Here is a 26,935-nt window from a genome sequence, read left to right on the forward strand (position 1 = left end):
AATAAAAAAAATAGGTGTTTCCAGTTTGAATTCCACGCACAGAACTCCGCTCATCAGAATGATAAATTAACCGAAGGTTGAAAGATCCTGAGGGTGAACAGGAAGCTAAGTTTGGCGAAACATTTAACCTTTTGAAGAGCTTCAAAACATCAGGTAAAGTAACTAGTAGTCAATAATATGTGCATGCTAAATATTTATTTGGAGATTATTATTTTAAATATATGCCTTTATCCTTTTACTGATTATAGTAGAACATATACCACAAATATTTTGAACGAAAACGAAATACTTCTTTGAATATCATATATTTGAAAGATGGTCATAAAAGGTGAGCGAAACTCAAAATGATTTTTATAGGGCCAATATTGCAATATAGCTTAAGTTTGCAGGTTATTGTATTTCGTATGTGAGTAATTAAATTTTTTGTTGAGAAACTATTATATGATCATCTAAAAATATCGATAGTACGGAATAAACTACTCCAGCTGCATGAACTACACAGCTAAACATTTGCTTTTTCTTCAAATTTTTACCTTTTGACTTCTCAATCAAAACTTATCAATTCAGCAGTTGCTGGTTCCGGTGCTGTTGGCGCTACTTCCGAAGATGGTGGGTGAACCGGTGGAGCCTGTGGAGGCTGGATCGGAGCCTGTGCAACTGGTTGTGGTTGTTGTTGTTGTTGCGGCGGCGGCGGCTGCGGTGTAATCGACTGCTGCTGAGGCTCACTACCCACTTGTTGTTGCGGTGTTGGTGCCATAGGAGCTCCCGGATTCATTGGCAACGTTTGTTGTGGCTGTGTAACATTGGGAGGAGCTCCCATCATAGGAGCTCCTGCCAATGGCATGACTGCGGGCTGAGGAACCTGTCCCGGCATCATGTTTACTCCAGGAGGAGGCATCATGGCACCTGGTGGAACAAGCTGCTGCGGGGCCGATCCTGGTGGACCAACTGTTTGTTGTTGTGCTGCATTGGAGCCGGCTTCGGAACCAGGAGGGCCTTGCGATATTCCAGAACCCATATACTGGCTGCCTATGCCGGCTTGTGGACCATGCTGTGGGGAAAATAGTTGCGAACCCATTTGCGGTGTAATTCCTTGTGGTGGACCATAATGCGGAAGAGTTCCGCTACCTGGCATTTGCTGATAGCCATAGCCAGGATAGCCAGCAACTCCAGCATGTACTGGCGAACCCTGTGGTTGACCTGTGGCCGTGGGTCCCATAAATGGAAATGCAGTTCCCATGCGATATTGTGCTTTCTGTTGCTCTTGGCGCATCTGCATTTCTCTTTCTTGCTCTTGAATTCTCTGCAACGCTAGTTGCCGCTGATATTGCAAATATTCTTGTTTTTTCTTACGCATAATTTCCAACTTTTGGGCCATTTGCAGCTGTTTTTGACGTTCTTGTTCTTCCGCAAGCCGACGTAATTTTTCTTGATGTTCCTGGCGCAACACATCTAGGGCAGCACGAGAATCCTTAATTTGGGTCAACTTATCTTGAAGATGTTCATACCACATCCGTTTGTCGTCCATATCTTTAATAAAAGTCAGTAAACGCGAGTGCAACGAAGTCAAATTCATAAACAATGTCTGAACTGAACTGTCCGTCGAAATGCTCCGTCCTCGGCTGGAATTAGATTTCATTCTGTTAACAAAAATCTCCACCTGGGTTTTCATGGAGTGTGCAAATTCATTGAGCTCCGCATCATCGCCTTGACCAACTTTAGCCAATAGTTGGCTATTAGACAGCGGCATTGGACTTGGCATAGGACTCGGCGCCGAAGGAGAAGCAGGAGAATCTGCCATCTGACGCTGTTCCCAGTAATTTCGATTCAGATAACGTGCCAACTCCGGATCAGAAGTAATCTCCTCAACCGGACTTGGGCTGCGTTGCGCCCGAATTGGTTCTGGACTGGGTGACTTGTGAAAAGATCTTCTGTTGGCTGCCGCCGAAGCCGCTTTCTTTGTTTCCGCCTCTGACTGACTAAGGGCTAACGCAAGCTGCAGCTCTTCCTCCTCACGAAGTTCTTCGTCGGTTTTGCGCGCTGGAGCTTGCGCTTGTTGCGCTAAGGAGCTACTTAGGTACTCAGCCGGCAAATCTTCTTCTTCGGTCGGTTTCTTGGTCAGAGTGGCCGCTGTTGGACGCTGCAAATGCGCGTGGCAACCGTCACATACACGCACCTCTTTCTCGATACCAAACTTGGGCAAAGTGCTAGTCTTAGCTGAGCATTGCTGGCAAAATACTTGTCCACAATGACGACAGTGGTGTTTACGTTGGGTGAAAGTAAACTGCACCCGACAACGGTGACACACTTCGCCATCAGCCCAATCCGGTGCATTCTCAGAAGTAAACATGGCATCAGCTTCCTTCAACTCCGGGAACTTATGGCCTTCGCTCTTCAGTATGTTCATTGTGTCCTGCAAGATCGCAAAAATATGCATTAATCGACAATGAAACTCAGCAAAAAGTTAATTAGTAATAGATACCCCCATTATTGAGCAAGACTTGAGAACAAAATGATTCACTGAATCGCAAATTAAATTATCTAAAACTGATAATGATAAAGACACGACCCACACACAGTCGCCTTCCGATGAAAACTGACACATTCTTGTAAAAAAGTTGTTTAATTCAATTATCTCGGTATCAACATTTGAAGACGGAGCAAAATACAAAGGAAAGACTGAACATACGGAGAAACATAAATACCATTTCACACCGTCATCTAATGCTAGCAACTAAAGCACATCGAACTTGAACTCACCCGTATTGAACGGTACTTGAAGATTGAGCGAAACGCGAAGGCCCATGCCTGTATAAGCTCCAGCATTTTGGTGCGAACCTCCTCGTGCTGTGTATTATTCACCAAATTCTGAAACATTTCGCAATTTGCCTTGTTCGAAATTTCATCATGAACTGGTGCACCACAGTTTTTCACTACGCTTTCCAGAACCAGCAGCGCATAGTGAGCCGTATGCGGATTAGCTGAAAACATCTTTTTCTTCAATTGCTGTATGGCATATTTGGGGCTGTTAAGAGGAGATAACAAAGTTCGTGTCAAAATTTTTTACTGCATCGCTGCATAATAATTGCATATAATGAACTTACGTGACGTCACCTTGACGAATGGCATCGCAAATAACCATTATCGACTGCCAGTCCGGTTCCAGGATTAAATTGCTGGTAGCACTTTCTGAAACATAAAATCGAAACAAAGGGATGCAATAATATAACAAATAGTAAAAATAAAACAAAATTTACAAAGTAAAATTATTTTACAAATTCTTGATACACACCCAGGCTTTTATCAAAATTCGACATACGAAACATGTTCTTTTCCTTTTTACCAACTTTCACTGCTATCCTAAATTTTGAAGCAATACCAAAGCGAGAGACCACAAAAGCTTTTAAAAATATTCTAAAATCTTCTGTATAAATCGAATCAATTTATTCAAAAATGTTAGAAAAATATCTGCTACACGCAAAATGTCAACTCAGCTGATAAGCAAAATTCAATGACATTAGAGACGAGAAAGTTATTTGTAATATCGATAACGTCAAAATATCGATAAAATCATTCAGCCACCTACCGTCCAGCAGCGAAAACTTGTCTGCACTCTCCCACACTGAGAAAACTTTTCGTATAGTTTCTATGTGTCCCACATATAGATTTTTGCAATGTGCCCAGTAAATGATCTTTATGTGCCAAACAGTTATCATTTATGTGCAAGCGAAAAATTAGCACATACTATTCATATGCGTATAATTTTTATGTGTATAATTGCACATACTATTCATACGCGTATAATTTTTATGTGTATTTCTGGGAGTATTGTGTTTATATGCAGCTCATGATAATCATATGAGATTTTATATGGAAATTTACTATTAGTTATGTGCAGAATATTTTGAGTGCATAAAAGTACTGTGTACCCCCGCTGGAATGACCTTTCCTAATCTGAACATTTTTAATCTGAACCCCGTTGGTATGAATGCGTTCACATTCGAAACTGATCAAGCGTCATACACAATTGACGGTTAAGTTGACCGGGTAAATTGAAAAAAAAAAAGCAAAAAAACTTATGTCGAATTTGTTTATTCAATCCAGATTGGAACTGGATGAACTTTTTGTGTTCATTTGCTCCTATCTGACAGATAAAATTCATCCAGTTTCAACCCGGATTGAATAAACAAATTCGACATTAATTCGTTTCCTCTTGCTCAGCACCTTTGGCAATATAGCTCATATGCAACTTATTTCCCCAAGTAACAATTTCAGGCTGATCAAACGCTTTTATAGCTGATTTTATTCAACCTGTGGCTGATCTGTGGTGTAGGTTTAGAAATGAAAACCTTTTTTCAGCTCTTAAACATCTAAATCTGGTGATTTTATCAAGCTTCAGGCTAATTAATAGCTGCTTTCGAAGCTGGAATAAAGCTTAATAGAAACTTTTTTGCGCTATTAAATAGCCAATTTGCGCAATGCTGTCAATTCTATTTTTAGAACGAGAAATAATTTTGCAATCTGCTTTTTCAGTCGCTTAATCAACGCTTCATCAACCTTTATGCAGCCAAAAAAAAATCTATTTTTAAATTTAAAAAAATGGAACGCGTCATTTTTATTTCGCCGTGAACGCGATGTTTTTAGTTTCGAATAACTTTAATTCGTACAAGTAAAGCTAGCTAATTAAAAATTCATGTCTTTTTTCTGGGAATTGAACCAGCCATCTTATGATCCATAAAGCACTCACCGTATGATCCGCCCCATTTGCATCTGCAGAACAGACAGTGAGAATATCTTTACACCTGAAGCCTAGCCCGTCTAGCGTGAAGCAGTCGATAATGTCGATAACTGACAAGCTTTTGCTGTCAGCCGAATTGCGAAATTCTATGATCTGACAGTATGTGTGCTGTGAGCCGAAAGAAAACTGGGTAAAAGTTTTTAAAGCCACTTTAACACCCTTAAGCAGCCTTAAACTAGTTTGAAAGCTGTGAGCCTAATGAAAGCTTCCACTTTACATTTTAACACCTTTAAGCAGCCGTAAAACGGTTTGATGTTTATGGCTATTTAGAAGCAGATTGTTTAGCAAAAAAATCCGCTATTAAGCTTTTTTATCAGCTTTTGGAAGAGAACTGGTTTGAAAAACTTAAAGTAGCTTAAACATCGCTTATTTACACACCATCTGAGTGCTTACTTTATGCAGCTTTAATCGCCTTAAACCAACCCGTAAACAGCCATTGCTCTTGCAATTCAGCTACCGTTGTTACTTGGGTCTCTAAAGTTTTTGCGACAAAATGGTTGCAGTAGATCTTACACTTCAGGTTTGCCCAGACATTCTCGGCGGAACGTAGCTGGAGGACGTTGGGCGGGTTCGCCGACTTCGATATTCAGCCGCTCCATCTCCTCCAATGATCGCTTCGAGTAGTGGGCCGACGCCAGATCCGACCTTATGGTATTTCTTGATGAACGACGCGACTTCCGGCAGGCATTTCGTGCTATAAATTTTCCCGTTCACGGCCAGTCCGGAGCGGAAGAAGAGCGGTTTTGACATCCCCTTCTCCATGTTCGTATCTGTTTTTCACTGTTTCATCGGTTGCACCGACCAAGCGCAGCGATGTAGCTACTTTTCCCTCGGTCTTCCTCTTCAACATCCTTTGGAACTTCCTGTCGCTCAGGGTCGTCGACCGTCCGGAACCGGATTTTCTTTCGATGCTCAGATTGTTGTCCAAAAGCACCAAGATGTTGTAGAAGCCAGCACGGGCGTATCCGGCGTCCAGCAAGTGCCGCGCTTTGAACGCGCACACGAGGGGCAAGACACTTCATAATATTATCGTATATTAATATATTAGGCCCTATTAAAGCCCTATAAATGTATACCTTTATAGGGCTTCAGGTTATATTATAGGGTGGGAACGGTAAATATACTACGGTTGAAGAAATATTTCCATATAGGGAAAAGTAATATATTTTCAACATTGCCTTGCCCCTCGTGCGCACATTTCTGAACGGAGTAGCTTCAATGTTTTCGCCATCACGGTTAGAGTTCAACTGATAGAGCTGTAGAATTTTTTTACAAGTAACCTAATATAATTACCTTCCATGGGAAATTTAGCAAACTCAATTAACTGTCTTAGTTTTTTTATCATCAACCCAAAAAATTCCATTTTTTAATGCATACGTTAACTCCGTCTTTCCACTCCTCTGGTAGTCGTTCCATCGTACAGCTGCTTGAGTTCCTCGCGCTCCTTCACCTCCTGGTGGCTTTTCTTTTCCTGGAAGAGTTCTGTTTGTATCACTACACATTCTGAATGGTGATTATAGTACCCGCACTGCGTTCTTATCGTCCAACACCTGGTGGCAATCATTGTCAAACCGTCACGTCACGTTGATTCAGTACCACACGGCCTAAGACATTCTCCAAATCCGCCTGCAAATGATGAATCTCTGTAGAGACATGTTCAACCTGAACCAGAGTGTTCCAAGCCCCTAAAAAGAGGATGGGTTTAAAAGCGGTTATTCATGGCTATTACGTGAAGACTGAATGGATAAACCCCTTATCCAAGGCGTAACGCGACCCGTGCCGAGGGATGAATGTTGAGGGGAGTTCTATAAATACTCAACCGCAACGGAACCTGTAGAGTACCAGGGCGCCCTCTACAGTAATTTTCCCTTGCTGCATTAAACCGGTCACTGATGCAGTGGAACATTTCTTACCGAGCAACCTCTCTCTGCCGGAAAACAAAGAAATGAAGATGGAGGAGATGATTATAGGAGAGGAAAAGGACCTGAACGACGCGCTAGCAGAGGTTCAGTCCTGTTCCTCGTCTATCCTCAATACGCCAAGTCTAACTCTAACTCTCCATTCATGGATCCAGATTTACACTAACGAATCTCTGACTGTGTGCTGAAGGGTGAGCTGAAACAATGTGAGAGCCGAACAGTCATGACCAATGGCCGTACAATCGCTATTACAATCAAAAAAATAAAATTATAAGGCCGAGTATTAAGGATACTCAAAAGTTGCTGAGTCTCAGCAACTTGGACAGGCCATTGTCCAAGAAAATATCATCTACGGAATCTCGGTTTCGTACAAGACGATATTTGTCGCCTGTATAATGCCGAGAGCGAAACCTCGGAACCCTCCCAAGTAAACAAGAGTTCGAATAATAGTGTCTAACGAGGGTTAAACAGCTTTATGTATATTAATCTATAACTTGCTAAGCAGCTTCACTTTTAAGTAATTAACCGAACTTTCAAGCTGTCTTGAGTTCGCTGCTTAGAACGCTAAGCAGCTTCGAAATAAACTGTCAAAAACTAGGAAAAAACTAAAATTTAGCAGCACTTCTATGTTCTATTTTCATACCTCTACCTAACTTCTATATTCGTTGCATTTGCCTGCTGTTGGGTTTGAACCCGGGTGTTCCGCGTTATAAACCTATCCCGATCCACTGCGTCACCTTTGTCATATACAAGCGATTTGCGACAAGTGAATTTTGCCAATGAGTTGTTCTTAAGTGAAAGTTCGTTTTAGAAGTTGCAGCAGCTTTATGCAGCGCGAGTTAATTATAGAACATAAAGTTTGGAGCCAGGCAACTAACTATAGTAGTGAGATACCGACAGCATATGCTACACAACACAACACAATAATGAAGAGCATTGCATTCTAATTTATATTTGTAATTAGAAATGTGCGATGATTAAATTTATTCGAGTGAAATAAAAATAATTAATCTCAAATAGTCTTAGGTTCTACTGGTTTGATCACCAGAAATTTAAACAAAAAAAATCATTTCGTGGCCATAAGCATGCACACAGAACTTGTTAGCAACTAAAGTTACTTCAGAACTTCAAGTAGCATCCTAATAGCTTTGAAGTATCTATGAAGTACTCACAGCACTTCTTAAAGCATTTAGTTCCACGTATACTTGATTTACACTACTAATCAGCAAGAAAGTTCCACGGAACTGAATTGGAACTAATTGTGAACTTTCGAGTTTGCGTGTCAAGTAATATTCGAACTTTTGGTTGCTTGGGTTGCTCCACAAGCTTGCTCTGCAATTGTGGAGCTCCAATACGACGCAGACTGCAGTATCTCTAAAAAGGCCTACTAGAGCCCAGGGAGATCTGGCTTACGTCGCCGAGCAGGCGAACAAGGTTCATAAACCAAGTCATCCCTGGTTGGCACCTGTCTCACTCCAGCATCCAGCCTGAATCACTTCCTCAATAAGTGATAGGTAAACTTGAAGCGTACAGTAAAAGAAATAAACGGGACATACCACAATAGTTCAGAAGGAGCTTCATCCAGCTCACGGCACTGCAGCTTCGAGCAATAACGCCAAACGCCGGCGACATTCGGTTGCTTCAGTCGCGTTAGATTATTTCACGGTGGGCGCCGGCATCATACGTTATCCCTTGAAAAACACACATCAAAGAAAACATCAAACCTCAGTCTTGATAAATTTCTCTGAAGATTACCCTGCCAAATATTAATAGTTACAAGATGTATGTTAATCAGCATTAATGGTTGTGCACTACTGCAGGTAGTGGTCCCAATCGATGTTAGAGGTCCGATAGGTTCTGACGTCGATAATGCCTTAAAAGTGCTAACCATCTATCAAAACATGGACGACTTGTGGTTCCGTCTGATACCGTACCGACGGCGGAGTTTGTGCTGGAAAAAGTACTACGTATGGTCATGTTTTTGGAGGGCGCGAAATCGATAAGCCTTAGGCCGTATCCGTTAGTCTACGGATGTGCGCTGAACCGTCCATCCACCGGTATGACTTCCTCCTCCTGATCAACCCATTATAATCTCCATTGATAATTTTGACATCATTGTTTAGGCAGTGGTCGTATTCACGCTCCAACTGCGCGTAAAATTCGTCTTTGTCTTTGGTACCTCCAAGGTGAGGACTGTGCAAGTTAATTATGCTAATATTAAAGAATCGGTCCTTAATTTTCAATCCCGGCCTGGAGCTAGGGGTTAGAGGCGGATTAGAGGCTAAACTATGGTTTATTTTATGTCTACAGGGGCGCAAGACACTGATGGTACGCATTATCCAGCCGTTTACTAACCAAATCATTAATCTTAAAACAGACATATACTCTACAGATTAAATATATTTATTTTTCTCATATCATAACATTAAAAATGGTTTATATTGTACATAATTGAAACCGTTCGATCGAACATTTTTGTAGGTTTATTCCTATCACAAATGCACACTTCATTGCATAAAGGTAATCTGGGGAGCCGATCTGGGTTCTCGAATAGTTCGCACTGTCATCAGACTATCGTTGTAATACTCCAGCAAACAGTGTTGTCGACGACAGGTGCAAACGGTATCCAAATCCAACCCGCAGTCTGTTTTGTTTTCTGCTAGCATTCCGTTAGAGCAAAAACTTTGCGACACGGCATAAATAACCGGAGGTCGTTGGTTAGCTTTACGTTTGTGACATATGTAGCAGCCCAAATTGGACGGAGCGTTTAATGTGGGAAGTTCCTGATTGCTGCAGCTGTGGTGAGGCGCATGTAAAGCTGTAGATTCGATTCTAATTAACTGCCGAATGGAGTCTGCCAAATTAGTTTGCGAATGTCTAGGAGTTCGAATCAAGTCTGGCACGAATGATAGCGCTGTAAAAATGAGTAGTTATATTTAGTCTGAAATCAATAATTAATTTAGCAAAAGTAGAATACATACAGAGATTTGTAACTGCGTCATTAGATCCAAACCGATCCATCTTCTTTTGATCATCTTCGCCGATCAGCCAGAAGGTTCTCATATCGCCTTTTCCCTTCACTTTGATAAGACCACGTTCCTCAAACTTGTAACCGCCCATTTTCTTCAGCAAATTGTAAGTCGCAGATGAAATGTGTATTTTTAAAGACTCCCCCGTACTCTCCATTCGAGAAGCTGTATTCACGGTATCTCCAAACAGGCAATACCTGGGCATCTTTAGTCCCACTACACCGGCAACGCACTGTCCCGAATGTATTCCTATTCTAATCTGAACATATTCCCCTGGACGATGTCGAATTTCCAGATTCGATAAAGACTTCAACAAATGCAAAGCTAAGGAGGCAATTTCCCCGGCATGACGATCTCCATTCCGAAGTGGCAAACCAGAAACGACCATGTAAGCATCGCCGATAGTTTCCACCTTGTACACGTCGTAACTGGAGATTATGAAATCGCAACATGTATACAGATCGTTTAACATTTCCACCACCTCGAATGGAGTACTCTCGGCGCATAGTTCAGTAAATCCGACCAAATCACTGAAGAAAATTGTTACACAGTCGAAACACTCTGCTTCCACACGCTCACCGCGCATTAATGACTCGGCTACACTCCTGTAGAATAAAATTTTTCGTATGTATTCAGCAACTACGTAGAACATAAATAATTTGCATTACTTCGGTAACATCCGTAGCAGTAATGATTCGGTTTTTTTCTTCTCCTCTGTAAGCTGATTGGTACGCTCCTGAACAATACCTTCCAAATTATAAGCATACTTCTCCATGATAGCCAACATGTTATCAAAAATATTAGGTTTTCTGCAATTTAAAATTATCGTAATAATTTCGAGGGCATAAATTTGATCTTCTGTACTTACAATCCGGCCTGCATTGGTTTTAGTTTAACTCTTACTAATCTGATATCGGGTCGATCATCGGGATCTTCCTCCCAGCAGGCATGCAAACATTGGAGCACATAATCAGGGACATCTAGTATTCCAAGCGGAGGTCTGAATATTCCGTAGTTTTGTGGAGAAATCACTCTTGCGATGATTTCTAAAATACCATACCTTAGCTTACATTTGTATGAACTCTTGTATTTCGAATGTTACCTTGGTTGGATAGTTGTATATCTCCCCAAGGGCCCTTTCGTCCCATGATTTCATAAAGTATTATTCCGAATGAATAAACATCTCCTTTCTGTGTTCCTTTAGATGGAGTGTTAGGATTACGAAGTATCTCTGGAGATTTCCACAAACTTCGATGTAACTCTTTTTCAAATCTGCAAAATTTTAATATTCGCGCTGCAATGAAATTTATAATCATACTTTATGGCGTACTTACTTATTTGATTCCTCCTGAGATGACTTGAACTCGTGCAGTCCAAAGTCTGAGATCTGCGCTACCCATCGCGAATCGATTAGTATCTTGCTAGATCTCAAATTCCCATGCGAAATAACATCGCTATCGTGAAGATAAATCAGTCCTCTCATGATGTCACTAACCAGTGACGAAACGAACATGTGATCCAACGACAAGTCTTCGTTACCCAGCACATCCTGTAAACTACCTCGCGCACAGTAACTAGTCAGTATGGCCACGGCTCCGGTATCGACGGAAGCACCAATAAACGCAATTAGATTCTCATGACGCAGCTCTCGCATCTGCTTCAGCTCCTTTCGGATAGCCCTGGTGATGTCCACCGATCGTTTGTGTAAATATTTAATTGCCACTATGTTTCCACGATACAGACCTTAAAATACAAAAACATTCATTTCTGACTAAAATGAATACATCCTTACTTAAACCCATCAAGGTTGTTTTTTCGGCTTTGCAGTCAAATTAATTATTAAAACAAATGTTGTTCTTCTGCTTCCAATGTTTCGATTTGTTTTAAACCTTTAGCAAGGACTAGTTGAGCCCGAATCTTACGATCCGGAAAATATAAATGTCTGTTCAGAATTCAGAAAACTGCGGATACATTCCATTGGTCAGTGTTTGCGAATCTTTGTATTAGTTCTTTGAGTGCTTATATTGCATAATATAGCTCTAAGATGTTGTACATAAAAGAGTCATAGCCAGAAACTGAAACAAATAGTTTTCATGGTCGCATTGGGTTTTATTTAACTGAATAAAAACATTATCTCCACTGTGATGATTCTATAGGCGAGCAACATGGCTCTTTTTTGTGAGTGGCTCTGAACCGTCTATTGTCTGCCGCATACCGATTCATACACTCAAAAAAATCAGCACGTCAAGTTTACGTGAAAACATAGGTAATTCTCATCTATCACACTTTTCATGTAACATTCACGTGAATTGTTGGTAACACGCACTCATACTAACCAGTTAACGTGCGATCCCGGTAAGTTGTATCAATTTTCCCATTAACTAGTACATGAAGCTCACGTAAGTTGCTGTACAGAAGTTTACATGATTTTTCACGTGGATGCGACATGCCGATTATTTTGAGTGTATGGTCGGTGTTAAGTCAGATAGAACCGAGTGGCAAAATTCTGACTTCGAGAAAAACGCATTCAAAGTTAGCTGGATTCGAAATCATCTTCTAACTCTGGTAGTCTGATTAGAGTAAAATGCTGCTTAGAAAATTCTTGATCGTTTGCTATCATTTACTCATTTTTTAAAATTTTGCGACTCGGTTCGGTCTGATTTAATACCGACCATATGATATCACGACAAGCAATCGAGTTGAGCTGGCGAGTCGAGCAGTCGAATCAAGCTGTTCAGTCAAGCAGTCCAGTCGAGCAGTTGAGTCGAGCAGTCGAGTCGAGCAGTCGAGTGGAGCAGTTGAATCGAGTGGTCGCGTTGAGCAGTCAAGTCGAGCAGTCCAGTCGAGCAGCTTAATCGAGCAGTTAAGTCGAGTAGTCCAGTCGAGCAGTTGAATCGAGTGGTCTAGTCGAGCACTACAGTCGAGCCATCGAATCGAACGGTTTAGTCAAGCAGTCGAGTCAAACAGTCAAGTCGAGTCAGTCGAACAGTTCATTCGAGCAGTTGAGTGCAATAGTCCAGTCGAACAGTTGAATCGAGCAGCTAAGTCGAGCTGTCGAATCAAAGAGTTTAGTCGAGCAGTCAAATCGAGCAGTTAAATCAAGCTGTTAGGTCAAGCAGTCCAGCCGAGCAGTTGAATCGAGCAGTCGAGTTGGGCAGTTGAACCTAGCACTCGAGTTGAGCAGTTTAATCGAGCAGTCCAGTCGAGCAGTTTAATCGAGCAGTTAAATCGAGTAGTCTAGTCGAGCAGTTGTATCGAGTAGTCTAGTCGAGCAGTAGAGTCGAGCACTAGAATCGAACAGTTTAGTCAAGCAGTCTAGTCGAGCAGTCGGATCAAGCGGCTCAGTCGAGCAATTAAGTCGAACAGTTGAGTCGAGCAGTTCAGTCGAGTAGTCCAGTCGGACAGTTGAATCGAACAGTCGGGTTGAGTGGCTAAGTCGAGCAGTCTAGTCGAGCTGTTGAATCAAGCCGTCAGTTGAGTCTAGCAATCAAATCGAGTAGTCTAGTCGTGCAGTTGAATCTTGCAATTGGGTTGAGCAGTTGAGTCGAGCAACCGATTCGAATAGTCCAATCGAGTAGTTGAGTCAAGCAGTTCATTGGAGCAGTCGAGTCGAGCAGTTGAGTCGAGTAGTCCAGTCAAGCAGTGGAATCAAGCATTTAAATCGAGCAGTCCAGTCGAGTAAATGAATCATGCTGTCCAGTCAAGCAGTTCAATCGTGCAGTTAAGTCGAGCAGTTGGGTCGAGTAGTAAGTCAAGCAAATGTGTCAAGCAGTCGAATCGAGTAGTCCACTAAGTCGAGTAGTCCACTAGAGCAGTTAAATCGAGCTGTTCAGTTAAGCAGTCAAGTCGATCTGTCCAATCAAGCAGTCGTGTCGAGCAGTCGAATCGAACAGTTCAGTCGAGCAGTTCAGTTAAGCAGTCCAATCGAGCAATCAAATCGAGCAGTCTAATCGACCAGTCCAGTCGAGCAGTCTAGTCAACCAGTTGAGCAATCAAGCAGTCCAGCAGTCGACCAGTGAGGTGTGGCGTCCTAAATGGCGTCCTGTCAGAGACCTGTTTTTACTTACCGATAAGCCTCTTACAACGTCTTGTCAGAGACCTGGTTTTCGGTACAGACATGAGCCTCTTATATAAATAGATTAGAGAACGTCATTTTAATAAGCAATTTGACTACTAAACCAAAATCACATTTCTGAAAAGCTATTCATTCGAAAGATAAAAAACAATTAGGAAGTAATTTACAAACAAATAGTCATGAAAACGTCAATCCTCTTACCAATATTAGTAAAGGCACGTTTCGTAGCATCTCCTCCTGCCGTTATTATACTAGGCCTGCAGACCTGTGTCTACAGTTTCCCGAAAGCATGTGAGATAACGTGAACCAACAATCAATTTAAATTTTTAGATTACAGAAATTCTTCCTGTTCTGTAATTGTCTGACAAACATCAATGCGAACATTATGGTGTGAACATTTCTTGATGATAATTTTGTGCGAAAGAGAAACTAACAGCTTCACGAAACACTTATACATGCTTAGCTTAAGCATAAGGTTGCTATTAAAGGGTGTTACGATCAAAGTCAAGTTGACTTAATTTTTACATATTTCTTTTAATCGTGCATTTAGAAAACCTAAACACCCCTCGTTTTACCGGTATGGAGATCAGGCCAGCGCTTTCTAGCGGAACCTCATCCTCTCCGTTGGAGATGTTTCAAATAAGTTGGATATACCGTGTACAACAGTATATCAAACTAAAAACGAGCCAGACTGTCAACTTATAAGAAGGTAACTACACAGAGAACAGACTACCAGGTAATTGACAAAAAGTGTGTAAAATGTTTTTATGTAATCTACGAGTAATCCTTCAATAGAGCACCCCTCGAGCAGTAAGTGGCAAACTAAACCTTGATGTCGCTGCCATCGCTACTATGTAACTCCAGCACAAAGAAATATTGATAAAGGTACATGAATATTTTTTGATGCGTTTGGCAAACTATTTCTGGAGGGCGCTACCGACAGATTTTACACACAAAAAATCGATTACTTCCTTCGAGCCTGTTAATCTGTTCTCTGTGGTAACTATTTTAATTCTCCACGAGTAACAAAACACGATTCCGGGAGCTGTACACGACGATGCTGACAAAATCATCACCATATAAATGGACGACGAAAACTATACGTCAAGAAAAATTGCAAACAGCTTCCTGGGCAGAAATACATATTTAGCAACCGAAAAGGAGAAGGTGGTAGACATTTTCAAGCATATCAAATTGTGTAAATTCGCTACTGTTTTACCTGACTCACTGCGAATATGCGTGTTATTGAAATAAAACGTCACCATGCGTTTTATTCGTTTATAACGCATATGCAGCTAATATCGATAACAACCGATTTTTTATAAGTTGTGCTTTTGTTATTGCATTTAACTTGTAAAAAGTTGCATAAATAACAATTCAGTTTCACAATACAATTATTGCGTACTACTAGCACTTGCAATATAATGTTTAAGTACGTTATTTTTAGTGATCAAAATCAACGATATTTTCGATACAAGGGCGATATTTTTCGAAACCTTTCGAACCAACACGATACCGCGAATACAACGCTATGCGCAGTGAGTCAGGTAACACAGTAGGAAATATATGGTTCGATAGGCTATTTGTATCTGTAACTTAAAAAGCGACATTTTCATTGCAACTGGGACCATCACCCAAAAATTTTACGTAAACGAGTATCTGGAATAACGTCTACGACCTTTCCTGAAGTAATAGAATTGTTCAACGATTTGTTTTGCTGGACTTGGTATTTTGCCATTAGGAAGAACGATCTGTAGTTTACACTAATTGAACAAAAGAAAAGAATTGGATTTTTTACTAGAAAATTTAATCAATTAATTTAAACGCAGTCTTATTTAACTTTTTGATCGTAACACCATTTAAGATCATGTAATTAAACGTTTCGAGTGACAGTTGTCGGGAGCAATTCCGAACACTCTATTTTTCATAATGTAATATTTTTCTAATATTTTTACTATGATTTTAACAATATAATCTACAGTAAAACAGCAAAAAAAAAATAAAAATAAAATAATGAATTGAGGACAACCCCAAAATAAGACAAAAAATAAACCACAGTTCAAAAAATTCTCAAAATAATTCATTAACATTGATGCTATCAGTTTCATGTTTGCTTATTCTCAAAAATAAACTAGTTACAGTTCCATTACTTAATTATTAGATTTAACTTACCAATTTTTTCTTCGATTCATTGCAGTATAATGCGTCCGGTGAGTTGATAATAGTAACATCCTTCATCTCTACCTTCCATAAAAGACATGCTAAGGTCTGCTCGTATCGATAATGTCTAAAAATCAAAAAAAGGATCCATCGCCCGTAAATTAATCACTAAATCCATCACCTAACAATATAAATATAATACTACTTGAAAAGTATGACGATCAGCACGATGCAGAGCAGGCCAGCCACCGTTATTCCGGTGATATAACGCCAATCACGAGTCTTCGGGCGGCACTTTTCGTTGTGAAATCCGCACGGTGGCTCCGCCAGGGGTGGTCGTCCCTTCACCCACATGATCGGTCTCGAGGAGCTTAAATATTTGAACTCGGGCAAATTGGTGCTGTTGCTGCTGTACACGAACATTCCCACCGGCTGCATGGACTTGTTGAGTGAGTTGTTAACTTTCTCGTCTTTCTGCAGGGCGATGACTGAAAAATTGCCTTCCGCGTCTCCATTTTCATCGATGTAGACCTGTGTGCAATCGACAAAGAGGACGATATAAAAAATGCAGTGTCACGCAGTGGCATATAAGTAAATCTCTTATGTTGCATGGATATTAAGCTGGTTCAGATGCCTTGAAGTCGCAGGTTTGACATTTGATGATTTAACAACTATACAGTTAATGGTAGGACATACTTTATTAGAGGGCAAGAATATCAAGACGCGCCAGTTAATTAACCTAAAACGATTTCTGTTTACCTTAAGCATTGTTCCAGTCAAAATTACTATACGTTATTTTCGGCGTTACCACAATACTCAGGAAAAAAACTAGTTAAAATTACTACTCATTACTATGAAAGGTAGTAAGATTATCTGAAAACATGTTGTGTGGTCAAGAATCATGGTAAATTTAAATAGCTTTTTCATGGTACTTTGGTATGGTAGTATATTGAAAAAATTGACAGCGTAATCAGTTGATTTGCAGCAGACATACCAAAAACGATCTTGCTTACTTATACTAGTGCGGTGTCCTTTAGGATTTCACCTGCATAGCAATGTTCCGCCAACTAACACGGTCCAAGGCTGTTTGTCTTCAATTTCTCAAGTTCTTTGCAAGTCTTGCTTTAGTTGGTCTAACCATCGAGCACGCTACGCATCTCTGCGTCTGGTTGATAGCGGATTCAGACGAACACAATTTTTGTGAGATTCTTGTCCGACATTCTCACAACATGTCCCACCCATCGTTCCATTCCTACCTCAGTGTTTTTTTGGATACTGGGTCCACCGACGAGCTGCACCAACTGATGGTTCATCCACTGGTTGTTCATCCTTCTTCTCCATACACCATTCTCACATACTCATCTCTCACATAAAGCACACGACGTTCAAAAACGGCCAGTGCTTTCAAGCGCCTGTCGACCATTGTCACGTCTCGTAACACTAGAAGAATACCCGTCTTATTAGTGCTTTGTACATGGTATATTTGGTAAGTTCGGTATACGTTGTGATATACTGATCAGCAACCGCCAATGTCCATATCGTCAGCGAAACAGATGAATTGGCCAGATTTATTGAAGATCAAGATGTTTCATAACACCGCAATGTTGAACAGCCGACTGGAAATACCATCGACTTGTCAAAGTCCCCTGCGTGTTTTAAACAGCCTTGATAACGCGCTTGGCTGGTAAACGGCTGAATAATGCGTACCGTCGGTGCCTTGTGCACGTGTAGGCATAAAATAGACCCTACAGTGGTTCATAGCCTCTTATTCAGCAACTCCTATTCCTACCGCCTCGTGGTACCAGCCGGGATACGAGCAACTTTGGTGGAGATCGGGTAACCAACCCCGGTGGAAGCCAAGGTCGTATGCTGACAGGAAAGGAGGGCTCTTTCGAGCTTCGTTGGCCCTCCGGCGAAACAGGGGGTTGGTGTAGCAGGCTTTGCAAGCCGTCACCACGAAAAATATTAAAGCATGGAACGAAGAACAAATATATTCTTACTGGAACAATCGGAATAGACCCACGCGACGAAAAAGGACTATGGATTGGAAACTCGGGACGTGGAACTGCCGATCTCTCAACTTCCAAGGGAGCACTCGAGTGCTCTCCGACGTATTGAAGAGCCGCAAGTTCGACGTCGTAGCGCTGCAGGAGGTGTGCTGGAAGAGCTGAACGGTACGTACGTTCAGAGATGGACATACCATCTACCAGAGCTGCGGCAACACACACGAGCTGGGTACAGCTTTCATAGTGATGGGCGAGATGCGGAAACGGGTGATTGGGTGGTGGCCAATCAATCCTCGAATGTGCAGGTTGAGAATCAAGGGCCGATTCTTCAACATAAGCATCATCAACGTGCACAGCCCTCACCTCAGAAGTACCGATGACGACAAGGATTAATTCTACGCGCAGTTGGAGAGTGAATACGACCGCTGCCCAAAACATGATATCAAGATCGTCATCGGGGATTTCAATGCTCAGGTCGGCCAGGAGGAGGAATACAAACCGGTGATTGGAAGGTTCAGTGCACACCAGCGAACCAATGAAATGGGCCTAAGACTTATCGACTTTGCCGCCTTCAAGAATATGGCCGTACGTAGTACCTTTTTCCAGCACAGAATCCACCATAAGTACACCTGGAGGTCACCAAATCAGACAGAATCACAGATCGACCACGTTTTGATCGACAGTCGGCACTTCTCAGACATTATCGACGTCAGATCCTATCGAAGCGCTAACGTTGACTCGGACCACTACCTAGTGATGGTTAAGATGCGCCCAAGACTCTCCGTTGTGAACAACATTCGGTACCGACGCCAGCCTCGGTTAGATCTCGCGCGGCTGAAGCAGCCAGACGTCGCCGCAAACTACGCGCATTCACTCGAAGCTGCGCTGCCGGAAGAGGACGAGCTGGACGAAGCCCCTCTCTGGACTGTTGGAACACTATCAAAACAGCCATCAGCAGTGTAGCGGAGAGCTCCATCGGGCATGTGGCCCGGAATCAGTGGAACGATTGGTTTGACAATGAATGTAGGAGGGTGATGGATGAGGAGAACGCTGCGCGGGCGGCCAAGATGCGCAGTGCCACACGTCAGAACGTGGAAAGACACAAACAGAAGAAGATGCAGCGAAACCAAATCTTTCGGGAGAAAAAGCGCAACCTGGAAGAGCAGGAATATGCAGAGTTAGAGCGGCTGCATCGTTCTCAGGAAACGCGGAAGTTCTACCAGAAACTGAACGAATCCCGCAAAGGCTTTGTGCCGCGAGCCGAAATGTGTCGGGATAAGACTGGCAGTATTCTAACGGACGATCGTGAGGTGACGGATAGGTGAAAGCAGCACTTCGACGAACACCTGAATGGCGCCCAGGCGGAAAACCATGGCGGCGGGGAAAGCGATTTCGACGGTGCAACAAACGGGGAAGAGGTGCCAGCCCCAACGATAGGCGAAGTTAAGCAGGCCATCATGCAGCTAAAGAACAACAAGTCAGCTGGAAAAGATGGCATCGGAGCGGAGCTTATTAAAATGGGACCAGAAAAGCTGGCCGTTTGTCTGCACCGACTAATTGTTAGAATTTGGGATACGGAACAGCTACCGGAGGAGTGGAAAGATGGGGTTATCTGCCCGATCTACAAAAAGGGCGACAAGTTGGACTGTGAGAACTATCGAGCGATCACCGTTCTCAATGCCGCTTATAAAGTGCTGTCCCAAATCATTTTCCGCCGTCTATCACCAATTGCGAATAGATTTGTGGGAACTTATCAAGCCGGCTTCGTCGAAGGTCGGTCTACAACGGATCAGATATTTACACTGCGGCAAATCCTCCAAAAGGGCCGTGAATACAGAGTTCCCACGCATCATTTATTCGTTGACTTCAAAGCTGCATATGATACCATCGACCGGAAAGAGCTATGGAAAATCATGGCCGAGAACAGCTTCCCCAGGAAGCTCATCAAACTGATTAAATCTACGATGGATGGTACGCAGTGCTGTGTTCGGATTTCGGGTGGATTGTCAAGTTCATTCGAATCACACAGAGGGCTTCGTCAAGGTGATGGTCTTTCATGCCTGCTGTTCAACATAGCGCTACAAGGTGTTATGAACCGAGCGGATATCAACACGCGGGGCACGATATTCAACAAATCTAGTCAATTCGTCTGCTTTGCCGATGACATGGATATTATCGGCAGAAAATCTGTGGCGGTGGCTGAACAGTACACCAGACTAAAGCGCGAAGCAGAAAAGATTGGGTTAAAGGTAAATACGTCTAAAACAAAGTACATGCTGGCCAGCGGAACCGAGGCCGAACGACACCGCTTGGGCAGTAGTATATTGATCGACGGCGATGAGTTTGAGGTAGTCGATGAATTTGTCTACCTTGGCTCACTGGTAACGGCGGATAATGATACCAGCCGTGAGATTCGGAGGCGTATTATCAGCGGAAGTCGTGCTTACTATGGGCTCCACAAGCAATTGCGGTCGAGCAGACTAAGTCCCCGTACAAAGTGCACCCTGTACAAGACGCTTATTAGACCGGTTGTTCTCTACGGGCATGAAACATGGACAATGCTCGAGGAGGACCTGCGAGTGCTCGAAGTTTTCGAACGACGAGTGCTAAGAACGATCTTCGGCGGCGTACAGGAGAACGGAGTATGGAGGCGGAGGATGAACAATGAACTCGCACAGCTCTATGGCGAACCCAGTATCCAGAAGGTGGCTAAAGCTGGACGGATGCGATGGGCAGGGCATGTTGCAAGAATGCCGGACAACTGCCCTGCAAAGATGGTGTTCGCCTCAAATCCGGTAGGAACAAGACGACCAGGAGCGCAGCGAGCAAGATGGTTAGACCAGGTGGAGCGAGATCTGGTGGAGAGTACTCGGTGTCCGAGGAATTGGAGAGCGGTAGCCCTCAACCGAGTTACATGGAGAAATTTTGTTCTACAGGCTTTGTCTTAGGACGGCAAGCCACCTAAGTAAGTAAGTAAGTGATAACGCGCTCGATATCCTCACACAGCACTGCACAACCATCCATCGTTACCTCAGTCAGTCTTGGCAGCTTTTCTGGAAAGCCGTCTTTATCCATAATTTTGCATACCTTTTCACGATCGATAGTATCGTAGGCGGCCTTGAAATCTATGAATAGATGGTTTGTAGCGACTAGGTATTCGCTACACTTGTAGAGGATCTGTCGCAGCACAAAGATTTGGTCCGTTATCGATCGCCCATCCACAAAACCGGCTTGATAACTTTCCACGTAACTATTCGCTAGCGGCGACAGACGGCGAAAAACGATCTGACGAAGGCACTCTATAGGCGGCGTTAAGAGTGGTAATCACTCGATAGTTCTCATATTCCAATTTGTCTCCCCACTTGAATGTTACTCCCTCTTTTCACCCCTCCGGTTCTCTTTCCCTGACCTGACTATCAGCCGGTCCAGATAGGAAGCCAACCTATCCGACTCCATCTTGATAAGCTCCGCTGTGATGCCATCTTTGCCAGCTGCCTTGTTTTTGAGCTGCTTGATGGTTTCGATCACTTTACCTATTGTGGGGGTCGGTACATCACCATCATCCGCTGTACTGATGTAGTGATTACCCTTGCTGTCCGCGCCACTCAGCTGCTCATTGTAGCGCTGCTTCCACTTTTCAATCACCTCACGTTCATCCGACAAGATGCTTTCGTCTTTATCCCGACATTTTCCGACTCGCGGCACAAAGCCTTTGCGGGATACGTTCAGTTTCGCGTTTCCTGAGCACGATACAGCTGTTCCATGACCATTGCACTCCATCCGCTTCTTGTCCCGGAAAAGCTAAATTTACTGTCTTTGTTTCTGTCTATACTATTTCACGTTTTGACGAATACCCTTTTGCAGCATTGACGTACGTGCTGCATTCTTCTCGTCTAACATCCTCTGGCATTTCTCGTCGAATCAGTCGTTACGTCGATTTTTTTCAGCGAAACCAATGGCACCTTACGCTGCGCTTTTGACGGCTGCTTTAACGCTATCACAGCAATCCTCCAGAGGGGCTTTGTTTAGCTCACGCTCACGTGGCAGCGCAGCCTCAAGACATTACCCGTACTCAGTAGTGACTTGAAATAACTTGTGCCGTTCAAAATTGTACAGTGATGGACGACGGTACCGAAAGTTCGTAACAACAGAAAGCCTTTAGTGCACTTTAACCATCAAATGGTAGTGGTCAGAATCGATCTTTGTGCCACGATAGGTTCTAACACCGATGATATCCGAGAAGTGCCTTCCATCGATCAAAACGTGGTCGATTACGTCTGTTGTGGATCTCCAGATGTACCGATATGGGAGGCTACAGGCTGTGTCAGAAATAGTTATTTCGTACATCAATATTTTTGGAGGCGGTGAAGTCAATCAGTCGATAACCGTTTTCGTTCGTAAGCGGGTGTGCACTGAACTGTCCAATAACCGGTCTGAATTACTACTGCTAGCCAACCTGAGCGTTGAGGTCTCCGATCGTCTGCATATTCCCAGCAAACCACAAATCGTATAATGTATTTTCACACATTACATCTTAAATATCACTAAACAAACTCGAAATCGTACATAAAGCTTAATAAACCGCACCCTAGTTTACATTTATTCGTACAAAATGATAGTTACTGATTCACATACGATTTTCATCACAGAATTGTATAGCATTATGGAACTAATCATGTTGAGTCGGATTTCATCATATACAAATACTTATGAATGTGAATTGTTATCATATAATTTGCAGTACGTATATCGCCTCCAAAACAGTACGCATATGCTGGTTTCGTGCATCGAATACGATTTTTGTAGATATATATCGGTACATATATCATATTTGTTACTTTGATATACGTACGAAAATGTTTGCTAGGTTGATAATGCTAATGTTGAAGAAACGGCCTTAGAGCTGGCGATTGGCCACCACTCACTCACGCGACTTTGCATATCGCCCATCACGATAAAAGCTGTACCCAGCTCGTGTATATTGCCGCAGTTCTGGTAAATGGTGTATCCATTGCTAATCGAATGTGCCGTAGACCCCTCCCTGCATATCTCGTGCAATGTAACGGGTCCTCAATAAGTCGGAAAAGATGCGGGGACTTCCCAGAAAATGGAGAGACTTGTAATTCCATGTTCCAAGCTTCCAATCGTTAGCCCTTTTTTGTTGCCTTCGTCTATGACGATTGTTGCGGTCCATATTCACATTATATGTATCCTGTACAGAAGAATTTAACAGATTACTTGTAAGGCCTGCCCCAACCCCCAGCATCCCACACTTATACGAGGACGATGATTCCCCCTTCCCTGTCAGTATATGACCTTAGTTTTAACCGGGGTTGGTTACCCGATCTCCGCTAAGGTTGCTCGTATCCCGACTGGTTCCACGAGGAGGTAAGAATAGGTTGCCCCCGACTCACTAAAAACCTTTCCAAATCTCCAGCCTCAATCCCTCCCGGCACTACCTTGTCGGTATTACTTGAGGAAGAGGCTATTGTGCTATGCACCCGCTTAGCTAACTACTTGGAAACGTTAGTAGTTAGTTATACCTGGCCTGTCGCTGCAGTTCCAGGAAGAACTCTGTGGCGGCTACACTAACCGCTCTCCAGATTGTCAAGGTTGAGCACATCCTCTGAAGCAAGTTGTCTGGAATAGTGTTCCACCCACTCACTGCCATCATGTCACTTCTCGTGTTAGCAAAACGAGGTCACGTGAAGAAGACATGTTCTGCGGTTCGTTCGCTTCGTTCACGCATTCGGGTCCGCATCCGCATACCCGAACTTATGCAAATACTGCCTAAATCAGTCATGACCTGACAAGATCTTTAACAGGCAAAAACTGATCTCGCCGTGGCGCCTATTGAGTCATCCAGATAACTCGGGAATTAATCGATGTGTCCATCTGCCCTTCGTGGAGTTATACCATTCCCGCTGCCATTTGACCATCGAGGCCTGCCTAATAGTACCCCAAATGCCTTTTTTTTATTTTTTTATTTTTTGTACGAGTAGGGAAATCTGCTCAGCACCTCAGAAGATACGGTGCTATCAGACACCTGGGAAGTGTGGGGTTGGCTATCCCGACTCCCTCTAATGGGGCGTGAAGATGTAGACCCACTAAAACCCTACTCGAGTCTCCAGCCTCAATCCTCCCTCGAGGATACCCCTGATGCCTATCGTGCCACGTAGACCGTAGCACTGTACGTCCTCCTCGATGGTGATGCCAATAGGCATCATTCCCGCCAGGACTTAGATTGCGTCATACGACACGATGCGGTACGTACTAGCGACCCTCAGGCACATAAGGCGATGGTTGCTTTCCAGCTTGCGTAGGTAGCTGTTTTTGTTTAACGCCGATGACCACGCCGGCCCACCGTATCTAATTATTGATACGGCCACATTGGCAAGAAGTTTGCGTTTGCTGCCATATACTGCCGAGCTATTGGACATCATTCGAGATAGTGCAGAAATACCCAAGTAGCACTAGCACTAATCATAAAAATAAAAAAATACAAAAAGGTTGCACAGCAGTTACATTTAGGATACTTGTAACGAGTTAGGTTACATAAAATTAAAAATAGTTACTTTTTAGTTTTCTAGTGACAAAAATCTCAAAAAGTTACCAGGTAGTTACCAAATGACCAAATTGAAACCTTTTTTTCGAACTGTCAACAACTTGGTCGTCGCAAAACAGTCACCTTTCAGTTACGAGTTACCAAATAGTTATCAAGTGACACAAATGAAACCTTTTTCCAAACTGTCATCAACTTGCTGGTCGCAAAACAGTTAATTTTCCGTTACGAGCAGTTACGAAGTCAAAAAAGTCGGCTAGTAACATTTTCGCAACAATTTGTTCACTGTTCCTTGTAAACACAACGGATTAAGGAAAAACTAGACCTGAAGAATATTGCTAATGGTAAAGATAAACAATTGGTACACGGGTTGTGAAATGCTCTTGTAAATGCGTTTATTTACTTAATTGATGGTACTTGGAATCTTCTCCCCCCAGACATTGGTATTAAGTAAACAAATGATGATTATTCTCAAACGTCAAAACGATCAAGTTACATCGAAACGAAACCGGCAATGAAAATAGGTTGCAGTGTAACTTAGAAATGACGACATAAGAAATAAGTGACTACAACAGATTTAATATTGGTTACCGTATAACCGATACCGTAACCAGGTCGAAGGCTAAGGTTACGTACAACTAGAATGTAACTGAAATGTAACCTTCTATGATTAACACTGGTGGTAACTGTTTTATTCAAACTGAAACTATTCTTTGATAATAAATTAACACTTTCTTTTCACAACAATCACTAAAAAATACCTTTTCCCGATATCAACAATGTGAACAATGAACAATGGCTGCTTAAAATCATTTCATGCAATATGCCGAAAACGATACAAAACTTCAAGGACGATGGTGTAGTAGTTAGAACCAAAGGCAAAATGGCTATGAATTTTACTGTGATAGAAGTGATAGCGAAAACAACTTGATTTTTAATGGTTTCTAGGTGAATGCTCCACTAATTCATTATTGCTAAGAATAAATTTAAAATATCAAAAAATTAAAATTTAAATTTTTATATTTGATTTACAAAACATCAATTTTTCAAAGAAGTAAGTAACGAAAAGCTATATTAAATAAGAGCGCGTGAATTTTTCAAAGCTAGAATCATGCATTTCACCATAAATTTGAAACTGCATTAAAATTTGTGTTGAAATAATAATTTATACACTCTTCTATATTCAACAGTTAAATTTACTGCTTGACGTTGACAGCCATAGATTGAAATAATAAACCTGCTACATTTTCGCTATGCAATAAAAGTTACAAGATAACTAATTTGCCACCAATTGAAAGTCAATTTACAGTTTATGTGTAACTTCAATAGTAACCATTTTGTAACTATACATGTTACATATTGGTTATTGAGTAACTGTTAATGCAACCAGGTTTAGTTACATAAGTTGCGCTATTTCGGTTACACAACTGTTATATTTTAGGTTACTGTAACCGAAGTTTTACATTTAAATTTGTCGCATATCAGCCGCTGCGACTCAATTGTGACAACGTGTGCTACTTGGGTAGCTGCGGAAGCCCTCTTACAAGCATAATCCACATGTCTTCCGAAAGTGAGCTTATCATCGACCATAACCCCTAAGAGTTTCAGAAACCGCGTTGACGGAATAGCACAGTCTCCAACGCTGATCGTTGCGTGCTGCTCTGACTTGCGATTATTTACCACAATAACTTGTATCTTGTGATGCGCTAACTCCAGTTTCCTGGGGCGCATCTGGTCTTCGACGATGCTGATGGAGTGTGTAGCCGTCAACTCAACCTCTTCAATTGATGCGCCATAAACTTCCAAGATGATATCGTCTGCGAAGCCGACAATCACAACCCTTATAGGGAACTTCAGCTTCAACATCTCGTGGTACATAATGTTACACAACACCGGGCCCAGGATGGAACCTTGTGGAACCCCTGCGGTTAATGTGATGCATTTCTGACCCTCTTCTATGTTGTGGCATAGCACTCGGTTCTGGAAATAGTTTTCCAGAATCTTATACAGCGACATCGGTACGTGGAGGCTCCTGAGCGATCTGGCTATGAAGTCTCCACTAGCGCTATTCCTTACATCGAGAGTGACCACTCCGCAATAGCGTATACAACGCTTTTTACGTTGGAGTGCTAACTCTGGTGTCTTAGTGACAGTCAAGATTGCATCCAACATAGACTTGCCATTACGGACCCCGAACTGGTTACTTGATAGGCCGTTTTCACCGTCGGTGTGCTTCAACAGCCTGTTGAGGATAACCCTCTCAAGCACATTCCCCGCAGTATCTAGCAGACAGATAGGCCTGCATGACGACGGGACGCCAGATGCTTTCCCACCTTTGGCAAACGAACCTTCGTCCAAACATTTCTGCATTACTGCTCTGAATAGC

General features: G+C 42.5%; 2 protein-coding genes across 2 annotated transcripts in view; both read right to left on the reverse strand.

Annotated features, from left to right (window-relative positions):
- Positions 1-209: 209 nt before the first annotated feature.
- On the reverse strand, positions 210-3,437 carry LOC128741987 (hepatocyte growth factor-regulated tyrosine kinase substrate). The gene is made up of 4 exons (XM_053838142.1): positions 3,293-3,437; positions 3,105-3,189; positions 2,761-3,025; positions 210-2,413 (listed from the first exon to the last, which is right to left on the reverse strand). Exons 1-4 carry the CDS (start codon positions 3,324-3,326, stop codon positions 545-547), a joined length of 2,253 nt encoding a protein of 750 aa, XP_053694117.1. The 5' UTR covers positions 3,327-3,437; the 3' UTR covers positions 210-544.
- Positions 3,438-9,180: 5,743 nt separating this feature from the next.
- Positions 9,181-26,935, reverse strand: part of LOC128740247 (guanylate cyclase 32E) — a 41,782-nt gene continuing 24,027 nt past the window's right edge. The window contains exons 10-18 of the mRNA XM_053835781.1: positions 16,187-16,512; positions 15,994-16,108; positions 14,023-14,092; positions 11,081-11,489; positions 10,849-11,018; positions 10,615-10,792; positions 10,415-10,555; positions 9,699-10,351; positions 9,181-9,631 (exon numbers count right to left, since the gene is read on the reverse strand). Coding sequence (XP_053691756.1) covers positions 9,225-9,631; positions 9,699-10,351; positions 10,415-10,555; positions 10,615-10,792; positions 10,849-11,018; positions 11,081-11,489; positions 14,023-14,092; positions 15,994-16,108; positions 16,187-16,512 — 2,469 coding nt within the window. The 3' untranslated portion in view covers positions 9,181-9,224. The remainder of the gene's footprint in view (positions 9,632-9,698; positions 10,352-10,414; positions 10,556-10,614; positions 10,793-10,848; positions 11,019-11,080; positions 11,490-14,022; positions 14,093-15,993; positions 16,109-16,186; positions 16,513-26,935) is intronic.

This window comes from Sabethes cyaneus, chromosome 3, assembly GCF_943734655.1.
Source record: "Sabethes cyaneus chromosome 3, idSabCyanKW18_F2, whole genome shotgun sequence".
Classification (NCBI taxonomy): domain Eukaryota; kingdom Metazoa; phylum Arthropoda; class Insecta; order Diptera; family Culicidae; genus Sabethes; species Sabethes cyaneus.